At 41.9% G+C, this 24,465-nt stretch overlaps 1 protein-coding gene across 1 annotated transcript in view; it reads left to right on the top strand.

Annotated features, from left to right (window-relative positions):
* CNTNAP5 (contactin associated protein family member 5) overlaps positions 1-24,465 on the top strand; it is a 314,549-nt gene that overhangs the window by 161,154 nt on the left and 128,930 nt on the right. Inside the window, exons 12-13 of the mRNA XM_044438476.1 lie at positions 3,399-3,518; positions 17,859-18,059. Of these exons, the coding sequence (XP_044294411.1) occupies positions 3,399-3,518; positions 17,859-18,059 (321 nt within the window). The remainder of the gene's footprint in view (positions 1-3,398; positions 3,519-17,858; positions 18,060-24,465) is intronic.

The following is a 24,465-nucleotide window of genomic DNA, read 5'->3' as shown; positions in this document are numbered from 1 at the left end:
GGGGGAGGGAGAGATGGGCTCAAACGGCGCACTGGGGGACAGAGAGACGGGCGCAAATGGGGCGTGCTGGAAGAGGGAGACATGGGCGCGATCTCAGGCATCTCCCTCCCTCTGCCCCCAGCATGATTGTGGCCATCTTCCCACTTGGGAGATGATCATGCATGTCTTCCCTGCTCGAATGTAACCAAGATCATGGCCATCTCCCCACTCACGGGGGGGGGGGGGGGAGATGGTTGCAATCTTAGTCACCACCCAATGTGGAGTTTGCGACCCACATCAAAATTTTTATGAAATTTTTGTTCGCAACCAATTTGGTTGTGAACCAAGGCGTTCGTGAGCTGAGATACCATTGTATTGCACAAGGTTGAATATGGCTGTGGCTGAGCTGAAGGAAATAGTGTGTATTATGTGGAGAGGATGAAACTGATGAGAATATTTATAATAAGAATACATAGCAGAGGGGCAGAGGGGCAGAATCATTGATAAAAATAATATTAACAAAATAACAATAATAATATTGTTAATATTATTAGCAAATTAATCATTATTAATACCAAAATCCCATTTGTGAAAATGTAAATGGAAAAGCACAATTCCATTTGCACAAACTGTTGCTGTCATTCAAAAAGTTCTGAAATTGGTTCCATATTGGTCTGACTCACTACAGATCAAGAGGAATCCAGTGGGGAAAAAAGATAAAATCTGCTAGGACTGAACTGGAGATATTTTGCTTCAAAACAGAACTTCCATAAATCCCTAACTAAGACAAAAGCCCCCACAAGGTTCCTAACCTTATAATCCACATAGTTCCCTGGTGATGTGGAGCCTGGTCTCACAGGAATGCAACACCAATACCAATTTTGTTTTGTTTTGTCTATGCTGACACCATCCATAACATCTTTTCTCAACAAAAGAGAAACCTTGTTTCAATATGATGTATTTTAGGGTAGCTTTTTCTTGTATGGAAGAAAATGCCCTGGCTTTCGAAAAGACCTATATCCAGTGGAGATGAACACTTGCAGAATTGGTTTGTTAATGTGGATCAGTATAGCCGTTTGCATTTTTGGCATCTTCTGGGGGCATAGGTCCCCTCTACACCACTGGTTGTGTCTTGACTCTACATAAAATATCAGGCCATGCTTAAGAGAGGCAGACACTTTCTCCCTCCTCCTCTCAGTGGCTGGCCAATGGGACATTCCTTCATTAAACCGGCCAGTCCAAAAGATATAAGAGAAGTACAATGGTGGTTTGGAGATAGGATGAGAAGTGGTGGGAGAAAAGCAGGTTGGAACCTCAGGCGGATAATCTGGATCCATCTGTGAGACAAGCAACCCTATTTTCCTGCTTGTAAGGAAGAAGTGCAGCTTCTGAGCCAACGCTGCTGTGAGCTACGGCAGCATCACCCATCAGTAATGGCCATCCTGCAATTCAGGTCATTGCACACACAGAACATGGAACAGAACTGATCCTCACCATGTTCTGCTTGTCCTGGATGTGAATGAATTGCCTCGGTCTCTGCATCAGGCAGAGCTGTTTTCTTCATTAAATCACCCTCAGTGCATCAACTGGTTTTGGTATATACAATAGCATATTAAATGTAAAATCATGGTCAATGATAAAAATCAGGATTATTATTAGTGACTACATTTATTTAAACAGTGTTATTTAGATTTAATAACATATTTTGTATGTGGAGGGTGGGAGAACTATTCACCAAATTTACACAGAAAGAAAGCTATTAAGGAATGTAACATGCCATGTCCCAAGGGATTCATGTATAAAAACATTTTGTCCAAATCAAAATTAAAGTACAAATCAAAGCTTCCCCTCCTTATAACAATAATACTAAGTTAACCTATTAATTGCACATTTTAATAGGTGGAATGTGGGGTAGAGAATCACTGCAAAGTTTCAAAGACAGAAGTAGAATAAAGAGAATTCCAAAATAGCTGGAATGCTTACAAAGTTCCCCAAGTCTCTCTCATTCTGAATTAGCACTTAACTCCTACATAGCATTCTATGATATATATTGTATATTAAACAGATGCTTGTGGAGCAGCAGAAATGCAGATCTGATCTTTGACCAGTCAATAATGACTCCTAATTCCATCCCTATATGTTATCAATAGCACCAATACACTTATTCTTTTATGACAAAGGACAAACATCTGTGTTTGTTTTCATGCTTGCAAAACAGTTCCAAAATATTTGTGCCTTCTATAGATATCTTGATCAATGGGCTGTGTGTGGCAGAGTGTGCAGTTTAGCACTTAGCTAAGAAGAAAACAACGGCATCATCAAGCAAGCTGTTATGCACAAGGAACACAAATTATTGTATTTTGGTAACAGCTAAATTCACTTTCCTGATGTGGAATCAAAGGGGTACATGTATAATATATATTGGCACAAGGGAAGTTTAGGATTGGTTGATAGAATCAACATATACAATCCAAGAATCAAGGCAGAAAAGTGTTGTATTGTGTAATATCTTAAATGCGCATCTCCCTTAGGAAACCCATATTTCACATTTAAATAAGAGATGCTAGAAGAGTCACATGTTTTCCAACCCTGTCTAAGGAGGGTTCAAATGCCACTTGAAGACCACACACTGTCAAACTGAGAGGGAATACTTTATCCTCTTGGCAACTGCAACTGTTCTTAAGGTTCAGTCCTATGCATGCTTAGACAGAAAACTTCCTAACATGGCAAGTATAGACATTTTCTGCCTAAACATGCATCGGGTTCCACCCTTCATAGTTTGCTCATCTTCCCTCCTTTCCAACCTTGCTCAATTGTGTGCATGAGAAGAGAGAGAAACATCATGGGTCCCAAGTGGCAGGCAGCACAATAAAGCAGGGTGTGATCCTAAGTCCAGGATGCACAAGGGATGTTATTGCTGCAGGACTTATTTCTGCATACACATGCATCAGACGGTGCTCTCAGTGGATGCAAGCAACGCAATCCCGGACTCTGTGCATGAAACAGTTAGGTGTGGGGCACAGATCCTGAGCAAAGTCCAATTAAAAGGCTCCTGAGCTTGCTGCCACTTGAATAGGTTATCTGTGGGTGACTTCCGAAGGCACAGCACTGCTTGCTGGTGCTTGTAACCTCATTGTGCAGTGGTGACATCCATGCAGGAAAGCAATTTCTGTACTGACCGGCCACGCAGCTGCTGTGCCCTTGTTAGCTAACTCACAGTAATGTGGAGGTCAGAAATGTACTGTAGGTAATGCTCAGTTTAACTCCTTAGCCATCCAATTGCTAACTGCCGTGTCTCCATAGAGGCCCAGCCATCATGGGGTGAGAAAAGTGGTTGCTACACAGAACTAAATTGTCCCAAATGATCTGGAAATTCTTTCAGTGTGTGTATTATAAACACCTATTTCTTTCATTTTCAGCTGTTTATGAGCAATCATGTGAAGCTTACCGGCACCAAGGGAAAACATCTGGTTTCTTCCACATTGACTCAGATGCCAGCGGTCCACTGCCACCACTTTTAGTCTACTGCAATATAACTGGTAAGAATGATGCCTACTTTTCACTGAGCATTGGGCCACATTTGTTTCCAAGAGCAAATGTACAGCCTAAGATTTCTGTATGTCCACAAAATAAGCTGGAAGGGATTGGGTCTGTTGATAATCAGGACAAAATTTACATAGCCTTGGGAAAGGTCTAATCTGCATAAAAGAAAACAAGATACTGCAATGATTAAAGTGAGAAGCAAATTTTGGGTTAGTGGAAAACCACAAGTTTCACAGGTCATCTGGGGCACATGGGTACACCAAACTTTGCATGTCCAACTGGAAGTATGATCATGGTTGAATGGGTATAAGGGATGCTTGGTGATATGATGTGATAGGACTGCTGTGTGGGAAATGTGCCTGTTAGCTATAAGCCATGTATAAAGTTTAGTTGTTAGCTCGCAGAGCCCCAAGTAATTCTGGACCAGGAAACGAAGCACACCATCTCCATCTGCATATGCACCAGTTGACCTTTAAGCAGGCAGGCTGGTGGTCACTCGGAATAAAGGGACAAAGGGCAGGTCTGTGATGAGGTGAATGAAGGGTCAAGGGAGGCAGAGCAGCCCTGGAGCCTTTGAATCCGCAGCAGTCAGAAAGAGAAAATTGTGACGGAAAACATGCCAAGTGGGTACAGAAAATGTACAGCTTCAGCAAGTCACTTTTTGAAATCCATAGTCTCCTTTTCAAGCATTCCACAAAGAAGCAAGTGTTGGGAGGGGAGAATAATAACTATGGAAAGGACCATTCAAATAGGAAGCAATATTCTCAGAGGCACATAGAAAAGCAGCCTTTGAAACTCAGAATTGAACCGAGAACCAACGTGCTGCAGAGAAAGGGAACACACAGAATTCTGTTATTCCCAGTGGAGATGCCCTCCTGTACACATGTGGACCCCAAAATCAAGCCTTTCATGGATGCATATTTGAAACATGGCAAAATCATGTAGACACACACATATACAAGCTGATGCTTAGGCCTTTCTATCAGTATATGTATTGCCCCCTTTGCCTTGAGAGCATCAGGGGTAATATTAGTAATTCTGTCAGCATTGAATCTGTAGCCATTCACTCCATGGCTTGTACAGACTTGCTAAACTGCAACTATATACTGAAGATTATTTCAGATGAACCTCCATGCCCCCAAAGGGACTATGTTTTAACCTCAGTGTCTGAACTATTAGGTTGCAATATCTAAAGTCATTCTGCTACTGTTTTTCTAGTATTTCAGATGTGTGTGCGTGTGTGCACTCAGACCCTGGGCCAAGAAATCAATAACACTTAGAAGTTGGTATGACAAGATCAATGCTTAATTTTAACTTGTCCAGGTATTTATCCATAATTGAAAGGCTTGTTGTTGTTGCCTTTGAGAGGACTGGGAGCTGGAACAATGAAAATAATGTTCTGTTCTTGCCAATGCTAGTGCCGAAAAGAAAGAAAAGGGAAAAGGAAAAGAAAGAGGGAAAGTAGAGAGAGGGGGAGCCCAACTCTAGCTGAAAACACCATAAAGAGAATAAAAACTGACTCCAGGCATAAATAAGATCTCTTACAGTCAAACCCTGAAACCTGATCTTTCCATTCAGCAGATGGTGGTGCCAATAGAAACTCTTTCTGCTTCTTTCTCAAGAGAAAAAAAAAATATCGACATGATAACAACCATGGCTAAAACACCAATGCCAGTGAATGAGATGAATGTGCCATGCAATGGCATGGACAGGTATCTCCCAGGAGAAATAATATATGGCCAGAACAAGAATATTGCTGTAATATCTTGCTTAGGTGACACCAAAGGTCACAAAAATAATATGCAAGGTTTTGAATTGTGCAGAACTGTTCATTAGATGAGATGGGGGTAGAAACAGAACAAACTGACTGATGTTGAAAATGTAGAGTCTGTGTTTAGGTTGAAATCAAAGACTACTGTAGAGATACAGCAAAAAGAGCATTTTTTTTTCTTTCCTGAAAAGTAAGCTAGGGGATTCAATCTGTATTAGATATTTACTGAGGAGAAAGGGTACGGTTAGGGTTAACAAGCAGTAGTAAGTAGTAATTTAGGATTAATAAGTAGGCCTATCTCTGTGCTTACTTTTGAGGAAAAGAGGGGTAGAGGAGTAACACACAGCAACATCTTTAAGGACACAATCCTGTGTTAGATTAGAAAGACAAAAAGTGTGGGTGTGGGAGGGGGCTACAATTCCCAGCATGCCCCAGCCAGGTGTACTAGCTGGGAATACTAGAAGTTATAGGTTTTTCCTGTTGAAATATGCACAGAATTGTACCAAATTAATGTGCAGCTTGGCTCTAAGTTCAAAACAGAATTTGAACATTCAAAACAGAATCTGAATGAAAGGTTACAGGTCTTCACTTTATGGTCTGTTAGACTGGAAGAATGTTGTCCATGGGGTAACGATGGGTCGGACACAACTTCACGACTAACAACAAGAAGAAGACTCTATGATTGCTCCTGGTAGCATTTCAGTCTCTTCCGGACCATTGAGCTGAAGAAACAAACAATGAATTCCCTCCTTTGAATAGAATCAAATTGAATCGAATCCACCCGTCTCTAGGCAAAATACATAGATCTCTTCATAGGCAGAAAACAAAGGTGGAGAGAGACTAGGTAGTTTCTGTGTTAACATAGCTGTATAGGGTTATAAACAATATGTAATGAGGAAAATATCCAAGAAAATATGATTGGGTAGCATTAGCTATTGATTAGAGGGGATGGCCCTTCTCCTCAGAGAATAGAGTCCTAAGTTAGGACGATGTAAAATCTCTTCAGTGTAGGATCCTGCTGTTGCATGAATTCAGTATTATCCAAGTCACACAAAAAGCCGAGGCAGCTGTATTGGCTTAAAAAAATCCAAATCCATTTTAGGACAAAACCTTTATTAGGCCAATGTGTCATATGGAATGAACCCAGTAAAGGTGACTGTATATCATATCTGGTCAAGCTGAAGAGTCAGTTTAGAGAAACAAGAAATCTCTGTGATTATCTGCATCTATGAAAAATGCTTCAAGTCACAGGACCATTTAGAATAAGCACCCCAGGGCTGAGTTCACTTTGCTCAAATAGCCTATTTAAAGGGATTTGCCTTCCTTCCACATCAGGATGAGTGACGTGGGATGCACAGCCTACAGGAAGGGAAAGGTTAAAAGTAATACACAGAGATACTTGCTGTTATTTAGTCTTGGCGATAGTTGGCTGGTGTTGGGAAAAATGCCGTGTGAGTCAGCAATATCCTCTGATGCAAAGTAAATTCTGTCAAATGATAAGAGAAGATGCTGTCATTCAGCATGTTCTTTCTAGGACATTTCCTTGTCCTCTGCAGCAGGCATACTCAGCAAAAGGATTTCTAACAAGGAAAAAGAAGAAGGTATCATTGGTAGTTTTGCATTGCAGTACTTTGGAACAAGTTTACGACTCTCGGAGGTGAGAAGCAGTAGTGCAGATAGGTCCTGCTTGTTTCCCTCAAAAGAAGGTGGGCTAAGCAGGATCCATTAGCATTAAGGACTCTATATAGACAGACAGCTCCCCCTTTCATGTCCTTATAGTCCAAGAGAAAAAGTGGAAAAGGTCAGTTTACATTCCAATCCCAAAGAAGGGCAATGCCAAAGAATGTTCAGGCTACCGCACCATTGCACTCATTTCACATGCTAGCAAAGTCATGCTCAAAATCCTACAAGCTAGGTTGAATTTTTTTTTTTTTTAGGTTGAAATTTTTTATTTAAATAAAAACATACTACAACGGTACAAAAAGGCCCAAAAATTGCAACATTACAAAAATAGAAAGTACCCCATCCGTTATTTACATCCTTTCAAAATGCCAAATGTACACACATTTACAAGATCCCAGGCTTTACACATCAAATGTACAAAAGGAACTTTGTATAGACTTCTCCTGATAGGTTCATGCCATGTGTCTGGGCAACATGTATGAGTGATTCACGGACATTACGTTATCGGGGCATGAGCCCCACTCAACCACGGCCATAATTTCCTCCACCGACTGGGCGGCATCCTCCCTTTTTCCTCGCGGCTCAACCAAAAAATCTTCTCTTGGACAAATTTGACTGAGCCGGCCACGTCAGCCACCTTTTGTGTCTTTATCTCTCTGTGGCGTTGGAGGGACAGCGCCAACAGAACGTACAGATTTATCAGCCTAATTGTGGACCACGGCACAGTCCAGTACGTCTTGGGAGCCGTGGTCTCTCTCCACCGCCGCTTCCTGGGCACACTCCTCCTGGGTCCCTTCAATGGAGGAGTGGGTTCTGTGCCAGACACGACCGATTCCCAGTCCTGGGAGCCCAGGTCTGGCCAGTCCAGTGCTTCAGACACCGCCTTCCACGTGGCGCGTGCCGTGGGGCAATCGCTGACAAAGTGCCTCACCGTCTCCTTTTGCACCGTCCCGCTCGCGACAGCCCCGCTCTTACACTGCAGTCTGGGGCAGGCCTGCGCCATCTCGGGAAGCCAGGGTCTGGTCCCTTGCAGGTCATACACCTGATGATACAACCTCCACCTGATGTCCCACAGCCGGAACGGAACCCTCCTGTCTTGAAAATATTCTACAAGCTAGGCTCCAGCAGTATGTGGACCGAAAACTACCAGAAGTACAGGCAGGATTTCAAAGAGGAAGAGGAACTAGAGATCAAATTGCCAACATACGCTGGATCATGGAGAAAGCTAGGGAATTCCAGAAAAACATCTACTTCTGCTTCATTGACTATGCTAAAGCCTTTGATTGTGTGGATCACAACACATTGTGGCAAGTTCTTAAAGAGATGGGAGTCCCAGACCATCTTATTTGTCTCTTGAGAAACCTATATGCAGGTCAAGAAGCAATAGTGAGAACTGGACATGGAATCACTGATTGGTTCAAAATTGAGAAAGGAGTTCGGCAAGGCTGTATACTGTCGCCCTGCCTATTTAACTTATATGCAGAGCACATCATGCGAAAGGCAGGGCTAGATGAATCACCAGTTGGAATTAAGATTGCTGGGAGAAATATCAACAACCTCAGATACGCAGATGATACCACTCTAATGGCAGAAAGTGAAGAGGAACTAAAGAGCCTCTTGATGCGGGTGAAGGAGGAAAGCGCAAAAGTTGGCTTGAAACTCAACATTAAGAAAACTAAGATCATGGCATCCAGTCCTCTCACTTCCTGGCAAATAGATGGGAAAGAAATGGAGGTAGTGACAGATTTTATTTTCCTGGGCTCCAAGATCACCGCAGACGGAGACTGCAGCCAAGAAATTAAAAGATGCTTGATCCTGGGCAGGAAAGCTATGGCAAATCTAGACAGCATACTAAAAAGCAGACACATCACCCTGCCAACAAAAGTGTGTATAGTCAAGGCTATGGTTTTCCCAGTTGCAATGTATGGCTGTGAAAGCTGGACCATAAGAAAGGCTGAGCGCAAAAGGATTGAGGCCTTTGAATTGTGGTGCTGGAGGAGACTCCTGCGAGTCCCTTGGACCACAAGGTGATCAAACCGGTCAGTGCTAGAGGAGATCAACCCTGACTGCTCTTTAGAAGGCCAGATACTGAAGATGAAACTCAAATACTTTGGCCACCTAATGAGAAGGAAGGACTACCTGGAGAAGAGCCTAATGTTGGGAACAATAGATGGCAAAAGAAAAAGGGGGCGTCAGAGGATGAGGTGGCTAGAAGGATTTGCTGAATCAGTTGGTGTGAGCTTAAGTGGACTCTGGGGGATGGTGGAGGACAGGAAGGCCTGGAGAAATGTTGTCCATGTGGTCACGATGTGTCGGACACAACTTCGCGATGAACAACAACAGCAACAATGGACACTTTGGATATCAGATTTTGGATCACTACCAGAACAGAGTAGTACAATGTCCAGCCAGTGACATATTGTGGTTAACAGTGCTAGACTGGGACTCAGGAAGTCTGGACTGCAGTCCCCATTGATTCATGAAGCTCTTTTGGCCTGTCACTGCCTGCTAGCTTGACCTACCTTACAAAATTGTTATTAGGAGGATAAAATGGAGAGGAAAATCCATGGTAAGCCACCTTGGGTTCCTTGAAGAAGACTTAAGGAAGAGTATACATGAACTATTGTAACAACTTCAAAGGCTTTAAAACTTGGGAAACACCTCAGAATAAATGGATTGTGTCCATTCTTAGAGCAGTGTTTTTTCTTTTGCTCCCATAGCATTTGCCATATGATTGACTAGTTTGAAATTTAATCCTTCAAAATAATCTTGCCCATTGAAATACATTATATATCAAAGGGAATTATTTTTTCCCAGGAGAAAGCCATTCTGTATAGGGATACTTCAATCAAGGCAAAATTTTTAAAAAGCTAACTATAAAGTAATTCCTGGGGTTGAAAGGAGGGACAAATTCTCTCTCTATTGTCCAAATTAATTTAAATTAATTTATATGCTGTTAATGTCAAAATAGGCTATTCAGACTTACGATGGAACTGTGAAAAGTCCAAGTCTCATACCGATTTAGAGTATGCTTGCTTTCACCTATGCTGAAATTGCTTGATAGGTATGTGGTTTTCCTTTACCTGTTTGTGCTCCCATGCCTACAGATTCTGTTCACAGGATTCACATATTCCTTACTAAAACTGCTATTTTATGCATAGACTTTACTGCCAGGCCTTATTTCCTATTAGCAGTTGCCTAATCCTTACATTAGCAGCTGAACTTATGGAATAGGCCTTTCTTATAAATGCAGTGTGAATTCAATGCATCTGTGTGCCTTCAACAGTGAGAACAAGAAGCTGTCCTATTATTACTTGTAGCTTTTGCCTATACCTTTCCCAGGTGTTCCATACTTCATAGGTTGAGAGTCTCAGTTCTAGAACATTTTAACATATTGGAAGAGCGATCAGCCGAAGCCTTATTATTTCATCTTGTAAGTTGGGCACATTTGCTAGGTTCTAATGAATTGAGTAACTATGTGGTCAGTGGCATCCGAGATCTTTAAGATGGCCTTAAACCCATAAGAAATGTAAGCATGACTACAGCTATGCTAACCTTGACTGATCTTCTCCAACCTTCTCCAAGATGTTGCACTAAGCTCATAAGGAAGAAACTGTTTTTCAAATGCTGTGACTACCTTATGCTTTATCTTTAAATAAACCTAGGTTTTAAGATCCATGTTTAGCAAAGCAGGTTCAAGAACCTTTAAGGTTCCTCAACAAATGTATACATGTTTGGAAAGCCAGCGGCCTCACCATTGCAGCTTGATAGTATTAGTGTTTGCTGCAGCTCTCATCTTCCTTGGGACTTAAATGCAGCTAGTTCCTTGAAAAACTGGTGTCCTCATCTGTGCTGTGAATGCAATGAAGTGGGAAAGGAAGTCCCATCAGTCTAAAGCAGAAAGAAGAAACTAGGACAGACAAAGAAAAGACAAGCATATCTCAGTCCTCTTTTCCTCAGGGAATGCATGACATAAGGAATAGGGTTTGAATATGTAAGAAATATACATAGTGTGTACTTTGGGACACCATTCCCCCACACCCTGCAGGCTATCTGCATACCAGAGCCTTTTCATAAACTGGACCATTAAATAACTGCTGAGATAGAATGTTGTAGCATTACCTTGGATTTAAGTATTGTGAGCTATGCATTACAGAACAATTTAACAAGTGGTTAGGATATTTGGCTTTTACTGGCTTAATTTAACTTTTCCAGGGTAATACAATGCAAGGAACATTAGTTGTCCTTCAACTGCTTTACCTGAGCCTGGCTTGAAACTTATCCAAGAGTGTAATGAAATAATAAAGCTGAGTATGTTGTGGAGGGAGATGAGAGACCTTGTGTGGAGAGCTGTTTCCTCATTCTCTCTGCACTCTTGCAAATCTAGAGAGACCTAATTAATTAAAGCCAATGGAGAGAGGGAAAAATGGGACATAAACGTGCTAATGTACTTCCCTGTTTATTGAAATGAGGAAAGCAAGCAAATCTGAATAGTCTATTTTGACATTAACAGCATATAAATTGGGCAAGTTTGCCTCTCCTGTGGATCACAACTTAGTTGGCTGTGCCCTTTGGCCCCAAGGCAGAAATGCAGTGCAAGAAAGCATAGATTAGAACTGAGCCAGCACCTGCAATTCATGAAAAGCCAGTTCCATTTTCCAGAAAGAAATACCTGGCCATCACTGGGATTTGGGATTTTCTCTCCTAGCAGGTAGAGGAAGCTGTAATCTTCTGAAGTGGTAGAAAGCCACTCTTTTCGCCAAACAAATCCCAAGCTCCCATGTGCACATGAATATACCTTGCATATTCAGTTTATATGTCACACTGTCCTTGCACTGATTTTGCCAGTGCAAAATACACATTGCTTCCCTTCTCTGCTCCATACCTCCCTTAGGCCAAAACCGTGTTATCCCTTCTTGGAAATACACTTTATTGAATCTACTTCTGAGTGAACATTTGCAGGATTGTGCTGTCAGTAGTTCCTCCTATAGGGTGGCTCCTGCACTTTTCTTGTCTATGACTTGATTAATCAGACCACTTTTTCTGCTCTTGAATCACCTTTGACAGGGCTTGAACTATTCTATTCATTTGCTTCTGATTGGTCATTGTGCTTCATCTGAACTGATTAATGGATGGGTCTAGCATAAGAACCAATGAACACAAACACATACAATGTTGTGAAATGGAAGGCTAGGCTGAGCTCTACCTGACTCAACAGATATCCTGAATATTAATTATCATATTCCATTCTAGAGCACCAGTAGCAACATCTCTTCAATGTCAGTGGTTTGCACTCCTGGTAAAAGTGCCAATAAGGACTAATTTGCACAAGTATGTATCCCAGGACCAAATTAAATGTGGTAGTGATGCAACTGGACTGCTACCATATAAAACTGTTGGTGTGTTTTAAGATGTAACTCATTAGCATTGATAGGAAGTCAGGAACTAATCAATCAATCAATCCAAAGTATTTATATACCACCCTTCATTACCAAACCACAGGGCTGGGTACAAAATTAATAATTCACAAAGGTTGGGATAAAATAGAAAGACTAAAAGCAGAAAAAATCTTAAGGGTGCAACCCCAACTGGATGTCTATGGCCTGCCAAACTTGGATTACAGGCTGAAGCATTCTAGGCAGGGCAGAAGAAGCATGGAAGTAAAGGTCACCTCCAAACTCACTCAGCCATATACAACACTTAAACAGCTGCCTTTGGCTCAGTGCCACACCTTGGAGTGCAAGGGAAGAAGGTTGGCGTATCACCAGCAGCTTCACAGCATGGCGATGCCAATCTCCTTCTCTCCCCATCCTACAGAACACCCATGACGTCCCTTTCCTTAGAGTGTGTTAGTGATTGCGGAGAATCAGCCCGGGAGCCTTTCCTCTCCCACACTAACAGACCTGATGTGAGGTGAAGGAGGGAAGATGCACCCAACTCAGGCTCCAGCTATGGAGTGAGTTTCTGAGGTCAGAGATGACCCTCCAAAATAACCCCTGGGCATCTAGATCCTGTCTAGCAGTCATATATTAGTTTTGTCAGCTGAAAAATGACACTAAAACCAAAATGATTAAAATGTTTTCCCCCGCCATACTTTTCCACCAGAAATACTTCTGGATACTTTGATTGGTCCAGAATAGAGCTGCCAGGTTATTAACAGGGACCAGCAGACACTCCCATATCACGCAAGTCCTATTCCATCTCCACCGGCTGCCAATTGAAATCCAGGCCCAATTTAAGGTGCTGGTAATGACCTATAAAGCCCTAAACGGCTTGGGTCCTGGATACCTGAATGAGCATCTTCTTCCCTATGTGCCTGCCCACCCCTTGAGATCTGAGGCAGAGGTTCTGCTCTGGGAACCCTCTTTGAAGGAAATTAGAAGAATAGCTACCTGCAGAAGGGCCATTTCAGCGGTGGCACCCTGACTTTGGAAGTTGCTCCCCAGGGAGGTTTGCCCGGCACTATCACTTTATTCTTTTCGGCATCAGATAAAGACCTTTTTATTTTCCCAACATTTTAACATTCAATTGGTTTTATCTTTGATTTTATCATTAATTGTTGAATGCAGTGTGTTGTTTGTTGGTATGTTGTTGTTTCGGTTTTTGTTTTTTTTTGTAAGTGGTCCTGAGACTCTGGTATTGGACAGCATATCAAAACTTTAAATAAATAAAAAATAAAATAAATAAAACTTTTTCCCTAGTCACGGTTTTCTTCGGGCTTCATGGATGGAGTAAAATGGCTGTGAGAATTGAGAAAGCCCTTGCCGCCCTCGAAATTTCTACATTCTGACCCCACTTCATAGGAAATTGGGATGGCTTGCACTGGCCATGCCTCTATCTGTTTCAGCTGCTCCTTCACTTTGTGTTTCACCAGCTGAACTGAAGCCACTGAAAGCATGAACTGAAACCATTGGAAATCACTGTATTTAACGTACTTTCCAAAGATTTGAAAGTTCCGCCTATGGAGTTCGAGATGTGATTGTCTTTTGATGGATTTGCCTGCTACTGTAGCACATGAATGGTAGTAGAGGAAATGGAGAACATGCAAGGGAAGTGCAGTAAACCATGGAAAGCATTTATAGGGACTGTAGGGTAACAAACAAGGCATGTAAGGGACAATCAGGGCAGAGGCAGAATCAATGGTTAGCTGTTGGAATGCCCAATTTCATATTTTTGGTAAACATACCACAATGCTCCAGTGAGATGGGGATGGGATGGCGGGTGCAACAAGAGAGCACATGCCACACAAATTCCTTGGGATGCAGTCCAATGCATTTTTAGATGGAAAAAAGTGCTACAATTACAGCATGTCTCAGACAGCGTGGCTGGTTGCAGAGATGTTGGGAATTGTAGCACTTCGTAATGTCTAAATATTCATAGGATTGCATCCTGAATAAATTTCCCAGGCATCTATCAGTATGAAAATAATGGGATCTTCTTATCAGAGTGGTGTATTTATGGTCCAGTTCAACAGAAATGAAGAAAAAGTGTAGTAGGTGATATTTCATGTAGAATTCAGCATCCTGAGAATCCCAACTTTTATTTTAAATAGTAACAGCAGCAAGCAACAACTTCCTTTTGGCACTGATAGCAGCAAAAATGTGTGATGCCCCAGAAGCCCGAGAGAGAAAATAATATGTCAAAGTGATGAAAGCAGGGTTTCAGGAAGCAACAATTTTCTTTGTCCTTTTCCATGCCTAGTAAAACCAGAGTGAATAATTAGGCAACGTAAAAATATTGTGGCTTTTTAAAAACAGGTATTATGCAGAAAACAGAATACAGCTTTTCCTAGGGATCTTCTTGCAGAGCTGCATATTTCCTATTTATGCTACAATCCTACATCACATACCTGAAACTAAGCTTGGGTGAACTTAGTGGGACTTACTTTTGCATCTTGGACTGCACAGTTAGTCGATATTCCCCATCTACTCCAGCACTGAGCTAATTTTTATGTAGTGAAACTACAGTCAATGTACAGCCTCGTGGAAGGAAAGTGCAATGCAAATATAGATTTATGCCCCTCCCCAAATTAAGTACTCTTCTTCCCCCGCCTTATTTCTCTGGATATCTGTCAGCATCCTTTTCACCAGCTTGCAGAAAACAGGCCCATTTAAAAAGCATTCTTTCAGTCCATTCCCTCCTTCCATTCTTTCCTTTTTATGCTTTTATGGAAAGTTTGGCTTTATATCAGATGATTGCATAAAGTGTAGGGTGCAGTCTGCACTTAACATTTCTTTTCTGAGTGTATAACATATGCTCCAAAGAAAAGACCATCATTCCTGGGAGCAAAAGAGAATGAGCAGCCATCAGTACATCCATTTGACCCAGAGAAAACATCTTATTCAGCTGTTTTACCATGGGGGAATAGTTTTGTTTTGCTTAAAAAATGTTTTATAAGTAACTTTAGGGATATGCAGGATGGTAAATACCTGTAGCTTAACTAGGAAAGCTCAGCAAGAGTTTTTCAAGTGGCACGGCAAGCCTCAATGGTAGAATGTGGAATATTGTCAGGGGCATTTTAATAGATTGGCATACTATCTTAAAAAGCTAGAATATATTGCCTTGCTCTCTCCCTCATTCCCTCTTAAATCACCATAATGCCTAATTATAGACAAACAGTGGGAACCGCCAGGCCAGTCTAAACCACTATTCTAAACTTGTAATGTGCAATGTGCACTATATTTGCACTGCCAAAAAGGGCCTGTTGAGTTTGGAAGGCAGAAGGTTAAAGGAAGAATTTGTACCCTGGAACTGAGCTCTCACAGGGAGAGAGACTGATGTGGCTGTAATAATAACTGCAGGAAACAACAAGAGCCATTGCTCGTTTATAAGAAACATATCAAAGGAGAGCTGCCTGACATGTGTGAAAAGCTTTCCATGCTTTTGTTACGATGAGATTTTGAATCAAAGTCTTGATGCTTTTTGGACTGTGGGGAGTGAGTTCCACACTTTCAGCTAGCTCTCCTAATTCCTTTCATACCTCCCCGCTCCCTCCACTGTATGAGTATATGAGAGAGAAAGTGAAAAGGGGGGGGGGGGTGGAATGTATAGGCATGAGCATATGTGAGTCAGAGGTGTGAATGGGAGAATGATTACCTGTGTATGATTGAATGGAGGGTCAGACAGTTGTTTTATGTACTGAGCATGCATGTGAAAACAAGAGAAAGGTATATGAACATGAAAGCATGTGTGTGAGAGAGGTAACTCTTTTCCTGGAGTTACCTACTTTGTTTGGAATTTGAGCTCTCTGTGGATTCACTCAGTCTGAAACCTTGCATGGTTTTGAAGTCCCATAGTTTCACCGATCATCCTGTGCCTAGGTTCGCATGGATGAGCTATGCATTACTTTGTGCTTATGGTACAGCTGGATCCTGGCTTGTGTTACATTTATCTGTGAACATAGGAGTTTTAGGTGTACACAGTACTTTTACCAGTTCAATTTTAAAAGATATTTCCAGATGGTTTTGGGCCCCCTTCAGGTACCAGATATTTGTCTTGCAAGAAGAAGCAAACCAGTGACATTATCACAGCCCATCTTCTCATTGATCAAAGAACATGGAAATTGATCTTTGCTTATTTCATTGCTTAATTATGCATGATGTGGTGAAGGCCACCAACTTAGATGACTTTCAGAGGTTCTTATGCATATTTATGGAGAATGAGCCCTTCAGTGGCTCTGGGCTACCCGAAGGACCAGAGGCAGCATGCGTCTCAATGCCAGTTGCAGGGCAACAACAGTGGGGGATGCTTATTGAATTCCTGTTCTCCCTGTGGACTTCTCAGTTGCATCTGGTTGGCCATTATGGGAAATAGGATACAGGACTAAATAGACCACGGGTTTGATTTAGCACAGCTCTTATGTTCTCTTTTGTGTTACAAAGAGTACTTTATACAGAGAAAGTAATACATTTCCTGAAATTGCTCTGTTCACTCCTCTCCACCACTGTAAAGGCAGAAATGCACTGGTCTCATTACTTGAGAACCTGCCCACTGTAAATACTATGGAAGCAGCATGGAGTTAAATGGAGAAGGTGGTTGATCAGCCTCAAGCCTCTAGCCAATTTAATTGCTGATCATCATAGCTGCTCTTTTTCTTTTCATTCCTGAAAAAGTAACCTTTCTCACTTTGTTAAAATGCACACAGTTTCTTTCCTCCCTCCCTCCCTCCCTCCCTCCCAATCATAACTCAATATTGCTTTTTTCTTCCCCTTCTCCATGGTGAAGAAGCCAGTAGCTAAAGGGGAAAAGCAGTTCTGTCCTACCCGCAAAGTGAAATAGCAGACTACTTTTTACACTGCACTAAAATTGAGGTACAATTTTATCTTCCCATCAGGAATGGGTCTTCCAGGCCAGCACTTAATAGCAGAGGTAGGCAAAGCATTCTCCTTTGTGCCATTGAATTTTGAGAGGTTTGCTTTCTGTAGGAGTGGTAGGACAACTGGCCCCACTTTAATCCAGTGATGTCGTTATCTGGTTGAGCAAATTCTCTCTGTGCTTTGTTGACCCGTCCCATACAGACTCAGAAAGTGAGAAGGTGCATCATAAACTGTAAATTGTAAAAGTATAAATTGGGACTTTTCACAAGTTAAAGTTTCAGCAGTTTAATTTTTCAGGTTTTCCTGCCTGATTAGTCTCAACTGCAAATTGTGCAGCATCTTGGTTACTCTGGATCATTTCTGGTTGCAGATAAACCTGTTTTATCCTAAGTCTGATACATTGGATTAAAATGAACAGTTTGAGATTCTTCCTGTCTTTGACTTAGCATTTGACCAAAGGGCATCAATTTCAGTGTTCTGTGTCCTGATGCTATTGTAACAAATGTGAGAAGCCCACAGTTGTTCCCAGCTTGTTCATTTCCCCCTCATTTCATTTCACTTAACAGAAGATAAGATCTGGACTGTGGTCCAACACAACAACTCGGAGCTGACTCGAGTCCATGGGTCTGATCCTGGGAAACCATACAGCATGAACTTCAACTACAACAGCAGCATGGAGCAGCTGGAAGCAATGATAAATAGTGCCGAATACTGTGAACAGGAGGCAACTTACCACTGCAAGAAGTCACGTCTGCTCAACACCCCAAGTAAGTGACATCAAGCGAACACCTTCCTGCTCACTAATTGCACAGCAAAGACAGCCCACGTTACAACCCCAGTGAAATAGGAGAGGCCAGGTGCCTCCATGCTTTCCCACACAGATATTTTGTTGCGCTGATATTTTACTTTGATCTGAAGCAATGTGCCACACTGCATGCTGGACTGTAGAAGGCAGGGCCAGCATTAATGGTGGGCATGTACGGGCATTTGTTGAGGAAAGTCCTCTTGGTTTGTTTCTTCTTAACATCATCACAGGTGTTTGTTGACCTGTCGTTTACTCTGGTGGAAAACCATGGACGGCAGTGGTGGCAAGGAGCAGCAGCTGCCATTGCCTACTTGCTCAGTTGCTTTCTGCTTGACAAGCAAGTAAGTGGTTGCAATGATGCAAAAGAAGATGAAAAGCAAAGGCAACTGATGACAGGAGCAGTAGGAAGGCAGACTCACTGGGGGAGCAAACCCATTGTAGATCTTTGGTCAAGAGCTCTCAAAAACATGGGACCAGCACTGGCAAAATAAGGCATCCACAATGTTGAAGCTAAGCAGGTCTTAGGCTGGCCTGAGCTTGGAGGGGAGACCACCTGGGATCCGCATGTAGCCACCTTGAGTTCCACTCAGGAGAAAAGGTGGGATACAAATAAACAAACCACCACTAAAGTACCCTTCAACCTGTGGAGCTGAATTATTAGCCCAGTCAGCTTTCTGAACTGGGTAATGTGGTACGGCATGAGCCATGAGGTGAATAGTAAGGTTTCAGGCAAAGGTATTCCAAAACAAGCAATGCATTTTCCTTAAAGATTTGGTAGGATGACCAGTTGAGCAGTTGTCAAAAATGCATTTAGAAGGAACCACTACAATTTTAGAATAATTTGAACAGTTATCCATAAGTATGGAGTGTCTTACTATCAGAGATTTGTCAGGGATCACCTTTGCTGAGTTTTAGGCACCTGAAAAAAATTCTTTTCTTTTCCAATGCACTAATGGCACCCCTTAGATTACTTTTATGTCAATTTGGACTGGTTTTAATTTACTAACTTAAGTTTTATTGTTGGTGATTATTTATATGCTATTTTATGTTGTGTATTTTAATTGTATTACTTTATTCATATTACCTATTGGTAATTTGATTGTAATGGTCACCCAGAGAGTGCAATGCTAATGGTCAGCCTTTTAAAAATTAATAAAATCAATAACTCAATAAATAAAAGCAAATAGAAAGATGTAGAGGGAAATGCATCTGAATGATGCAGACCGTTTCCATAACTGAACCAACACTGATCAAGCAACAGCTTCCAGCTCTCTCAGTCCAGCTCTTTCATCTGGATTACGGGCTTCATAATGGCTTCTTTGTGCAACAGCACTCCGACTTCAGCTCTGGAACACCAGGATTCCCAATTCTTCTCTTGATCTGTTTTCTTAATTCTCACCTTGGCTTTTCAGCTTTACTTATTTTTAATTTAATTAAACTGCTTGTGTCCTGCTGGATACTCTAAGAACTCTAAGAAGACTCTAAAATGCAATATAAAACCAATGTAAAAATATAAAAAGAATAACACTGAGAATATTACATGAATTGCAAAACAGAGCAGTATGACTACACGTCAGAGAATGCTTGAGTAAATGAAATGTCTGCAAGTTGTATCTGAAGCTGTCCACAAGTTTCAGTTCTCAGACCACACATCAGAAAATAGTGCGCACTGGGAAAGATGGTCAAGGCCTGAGTTGATTAGGACTGTGAATGCAGCCAAAGAGCCTTGAGCACAGCTCGCTCGCTAATAGGCATCCAGCGCTGTTCCCTTGATGCAGGAGCGATCTGGGTATCACTCTTGCACTCCAAGAGCTGCAGGTTCTGGGCAGCCTTGCACAGTCTACTTATGGTGGTCTAGTCCTGAGGTTATCAGAGCATGAATCACAATAGCAAGGCTGTCTCTGCCTAGGAACAGGTGTAGTTGGGACTGCATCTAAAGCCGGTAATGAGGCCACCTGGGAGTCCCATAACAAGGATATGCTTCACTCCATTCGGCCTTCCTGCCTCTGAGCCAGTCAGAAAGAGTCCTTAAGAACCAAGTTCTGTTTCTGTCTGTTTCTCCTCAATTTCCAGATCCTGACTGAACTTTTCATCTTCCTCTGAGTCCACGTTCTGCCCTAATATTTAAGTTCCTAGGCTTAACTTTTAGTCTTCCTTTGATATTTACCTTCCCTCTTAAATGCTAGATGTCAATCCACCTTTCCAAACAGCACCTAATGTAAAAATACAGCATTTTTATAACTCCAAGTCCCACATTCAAAATGGCTGAAAGTTTAATCCCTGCACACAGAATCTACCAAATGTCTTGTGTTATAACTAGTTGTTGTTGTTACCAATATTGTTATTAATAGTAGTAGTAGAATTAGCACTGCCATCAAAAAGTGCAAATGTGCATTGAACCCAGGCTGAGTTCACCTTTGTACAATACAAAGCAGATCAGTTGTTACCCACAGTCTAGAATACGTATCCCTCTTCACCCGCTACCCAACCCAAGTATACAATGTCACCCAGTTGTCAACTTTCCAAGCAATATCTGTTCATACTAGGCCCGGCCTGCCACTGTGAAACTTTTGGCTATGTATAAAATACAAAAGAGGACAAAGGGAAGAGGTCAGTTGTCCACTTCTTGATGTCACAATGCCCCTTAGCTGAGCATCAGATGAACCCTTCTACCACACTCCTGTTCCTGGGCTGTGAGAATGGGGGAGAATTTCAGTTTCTGAGCCATGCTATACCTGAAACATCACAGGTTTCCAAAATAAGATCTGTTTTCTCCCAGCTTTCTGTCCTGGTGAAGCTGTTCAGGAGAAGAGTGTGGACAAGCTCCTAGATTTGTTAAATAATATTTAAGATTAATAATACTTTCTATGGCACTTTCCACTCATTCAGGTATATTGTTAAAGGGACAGTTCTGTACTTAAAGAGAGGATGGCCTTAAGAATAAAAGAAAAGATTTAGGATTTCTCTCCTGAGTGAATTCATAATGTAAGTCTCAAGTCTTTTGCTATTGAGGCTAATAAGATAGGAACTTGGCCCCTTCCAACTCTATTATTCTATGATTCTAAGATTATTTCCAGCAGGGTTGTGAGGCAAGGACTCACAGGGGTATGGCAGTGGCAGTTCTAGTTTAGCAAGGATAATGATGTCGTCTCCCCCCACCCCCCCACGCCCGGATCCCCTGCTCTTTCTTGGCTTAGCTACAATCCTCACAGTAGCTGGGAGAAATCCATCTTTTCAGCAACAATATCTTTTCCCTTGCCTTACTGTAATGCAAAAGGCAACTTTCAAGACTGACGGAACGCGCACAGCCAGCCCTGCAGAATCTGTTTCGCTAATGGCATTCACTTCTTCTGGAATGGCGATTTAACACTTCAGGAACAACTTGGAATGAATGGAAATGCTCATGTCTGGAATGCAGCAGGCCAGCAGAGCTTGCATGAATGGCAGTGGGCCAACCACATGGATGAATTCAGGGTAGGCAAGACTTGAGAGCTTCCCAGGACAAGTAGAACTACATCCTGGAGAATGCTTACACTGAGCTATAATATAATCATGAGCTATTAACTCCTGAAAAAAGAGATGGAATGACCTCAAAGGAGTGGCCCTCTTGTGTCTGCAGGTGACTCCTGGAAGGGCTGAGTCTTATACATTGTTAGAAGCAACCCATATTGTTAGTTGTTGCTTAGACTAGCTAAGCCAGTTCCGTTCCTATTCCTAGCCTTCAATAAAAAGCAAAATCCTTTAAAAAGGGAAGTTTTCCTTGCTATTTTTGAGAACTTGTTATCATTGTTTTAGGTGGCTTGGTCTTGAATGTTTAATTAAGACCCATTCACTTTGCAAAATACCTACTACTGCTAGAAATGAAAAGTGCTGAATTGGTTTGTTGAAATGAACCAGTACAGGTGCCTGAATGTTTGGCCTTTCCTTGGATGTGTGGGTTTCGGAACTACTGTGACAATTGCTCACATTTCTAACTTATAATTGATTACTTCTCACTTTCAAGGTCTTGGGCTGCCTTTCTAGATCTCTCAATGGTTGTACCCAGGTTTAAATTGAGCCTTAGCTAAGGATGTAGGTATGTCTAGACTGAACAAGACAGAAATTTCCTAAGGAAAGTCCTAATGGAGGATAGGATGTGAGAAGAACTAAAAATTTTGAGTTCGAGAGAAATTATGGGCCATTACTTCAGCTTCCATCAGTTTGTTAGTACGCATGTGATGACTTTCTCTTGAATGTATTTATTGGTTCCATGGAGAGGCACTGAGCTTAGCCAGGAGAAATCACATGGAAACTGTCATAAGAAAAGCCATGCTGGTCAATCTAGTCCAGCATTCTGTGCCCACAGCTGCTCACAGGATCCCTCAAGCAGGATGGGTGCAAGACCTCCACCTACCCAAGCTCTTCAGCAATTGGTGCACACAGACATGCCACCTCTAGTAAAGGACACAGCACTTAGCCAGTAAGGCTAGTAGCTCTGCTGGCTTCCTCCCCCATGAATCTCTGCAATCCCTTTTTGAAGCCATCCAGATTGGCCACTTCATGGGGCAGTGAATTCCATAGTCTAGCTGTACACTGTGAGAGGAAGTACTTCCTTTATCTTCCCTAAAGTGCCCACCAAACAGTTTTATGGAATGACCCTGGAAAAGAAAGAATCTCCCTTTCCACATTCTCCACACCACACATTATTTTAAACACCTCTATCAGGCCTCCCCTTACTGGCCCTTATTCTAAGCCACATAGTCCCAGCTGCTGTAGCCACTCCTCATAGGGGAATTGCCCCTGTGGTACTCTTTTTCTGGAAGGTTCTTTCACAAACAAGAGTATGAACCAACAACAGTAAGTTCAATCTGAAATATATTGTTTCCACTGGTTTCTCAATTATAAATAAGACCAGTTTATTTATCTCTTCTTGGGAATGGTGCCTTGTTCCAAAATGGTTTTCCTGTTTTTGTATTACATCTCCTGAGTACTTGTGTTTGCAGCAGTTCATGTAGCAGTTCATGTTTTAAAATTTTACCCGAAACTGAATGGAGTATTCCACTGAAGATGGCTTCACTGCCATGCAGAGGACAGTGCGGTCCCCCACTGTGTCTTGTGTCTTGGGATTGGCAATAAAGTCCCCAGAGCCAGTCTCACTCTGAAAGTCTAAACACGGATGCCCAGAACTGCATTCATGGCTTGTCTAGCTGAAATCTTATTTATCTTAGTTCATCTACTCTAAGTAGGTCTAAAACGTTGGATATAACCTCCAAAATTGTACACAAAATTGGCAACCTGCCTTTTGCATGACAGCTTATATGAAGACTGTGTGTGCATGTGTCAATTCAGATCTTCAGATGGATGTGTGAAGGTTGGAAGTAGGGAACTCAGGCATAATTTCCAGCTCCATCCCTTATATGTTTACCAAATGTATTTACTGAACATCTGGGAAGGGTTCGTCTGTTTCTGTAGATGAGGCAAAGGAACAGATACACTCCCTGAGAACCCAGCCAGCACATTTGACATGTGACCAGTCTTAGTCACCTGATTCATTTTTTGTTATCCTTCTCCCTTTGCATTTCATTATGTTTAGCATTTGTTACTTTGCGCTTTTATTGGTTTAGCCCAAGGCAGTGGAATTTAGTAAATGATGGCAGTTACACATAAATAAGCTGGCTAAGCTATGGGAAGGGCAAGGTTTTTGAGACAGCTTGTCCTTGGTTGTACATGAGAGACCTTTAAAAATGGAAGATAACCCCTTGGGCAGTGTGCATCCATGATTAGAATGCATCGTTGCACTGATTGGTTAAGTAACAAGAAAATTGCTATCCTCAGACCTCTCTTATTATGCTATTCTAAATTGCCTTAGTTCCATATGGACATCTGTATCTTACTGGTCAGCTTCTGCTCATGTACTTGGGAAGCTTAAATGTCCATTCAGCATCCATATGTAGGTTATTCTGTCTTCTCTCCCTCTCCATTGAAAGCCTGTGTTTCCATACCATGAGCTGTTGCAGAACTTTTGGGTCTGCTTCCTGTAGCCCTCCACCACTGGCTGCAGAGGAGAGCAAGCAGCCTTGTGCTTGGATCATACATGAATTTCCTCTTCAAATCTTCCAGAATTTGTGGTCAGTTTAGAAGAACTTGCAGCCTTCCTTGTGCTTCAGAACTGCTAACTGATTTGAGAACTTCTGCAAAATTCTTCTACAATCCTACTTTTAGTTCTCTCTGAGAAAATACTCATTCTTGCAGTTTTGCGTATGCTCAATAAATCTTAGTCCTCAAAATGCACCTTACTTTTGCCTGGGGCAATTGCAATAGCAGAATGGGATCCTGCAAATAGTGGAGTGGTATGGGAATAGAAGTGCCCAAAACAAAAGAGACAGAGT

The sequence above is a fragment of the Varanus komodoensis genome, unplaced genomic scaffold, assembly GCF_004798865.1.
Source record: "Varanus komodoensis strain SLA01 unplaced genomic scaffold, ASM479886v1 scaffold32, whole genome shotgun sequence".
Taxonomy (NCBI): domain Eukaryota; kingdom Metazoa; phylum Chordata; class Lepidosauria; order Squamata; family Varanidae; genus Varanus; species Varanus komodoensis.
Note: the sequence above shows the minus strand (reverse complement) of the source record. Positions and strands in the feature narration are given on the sequence as shown.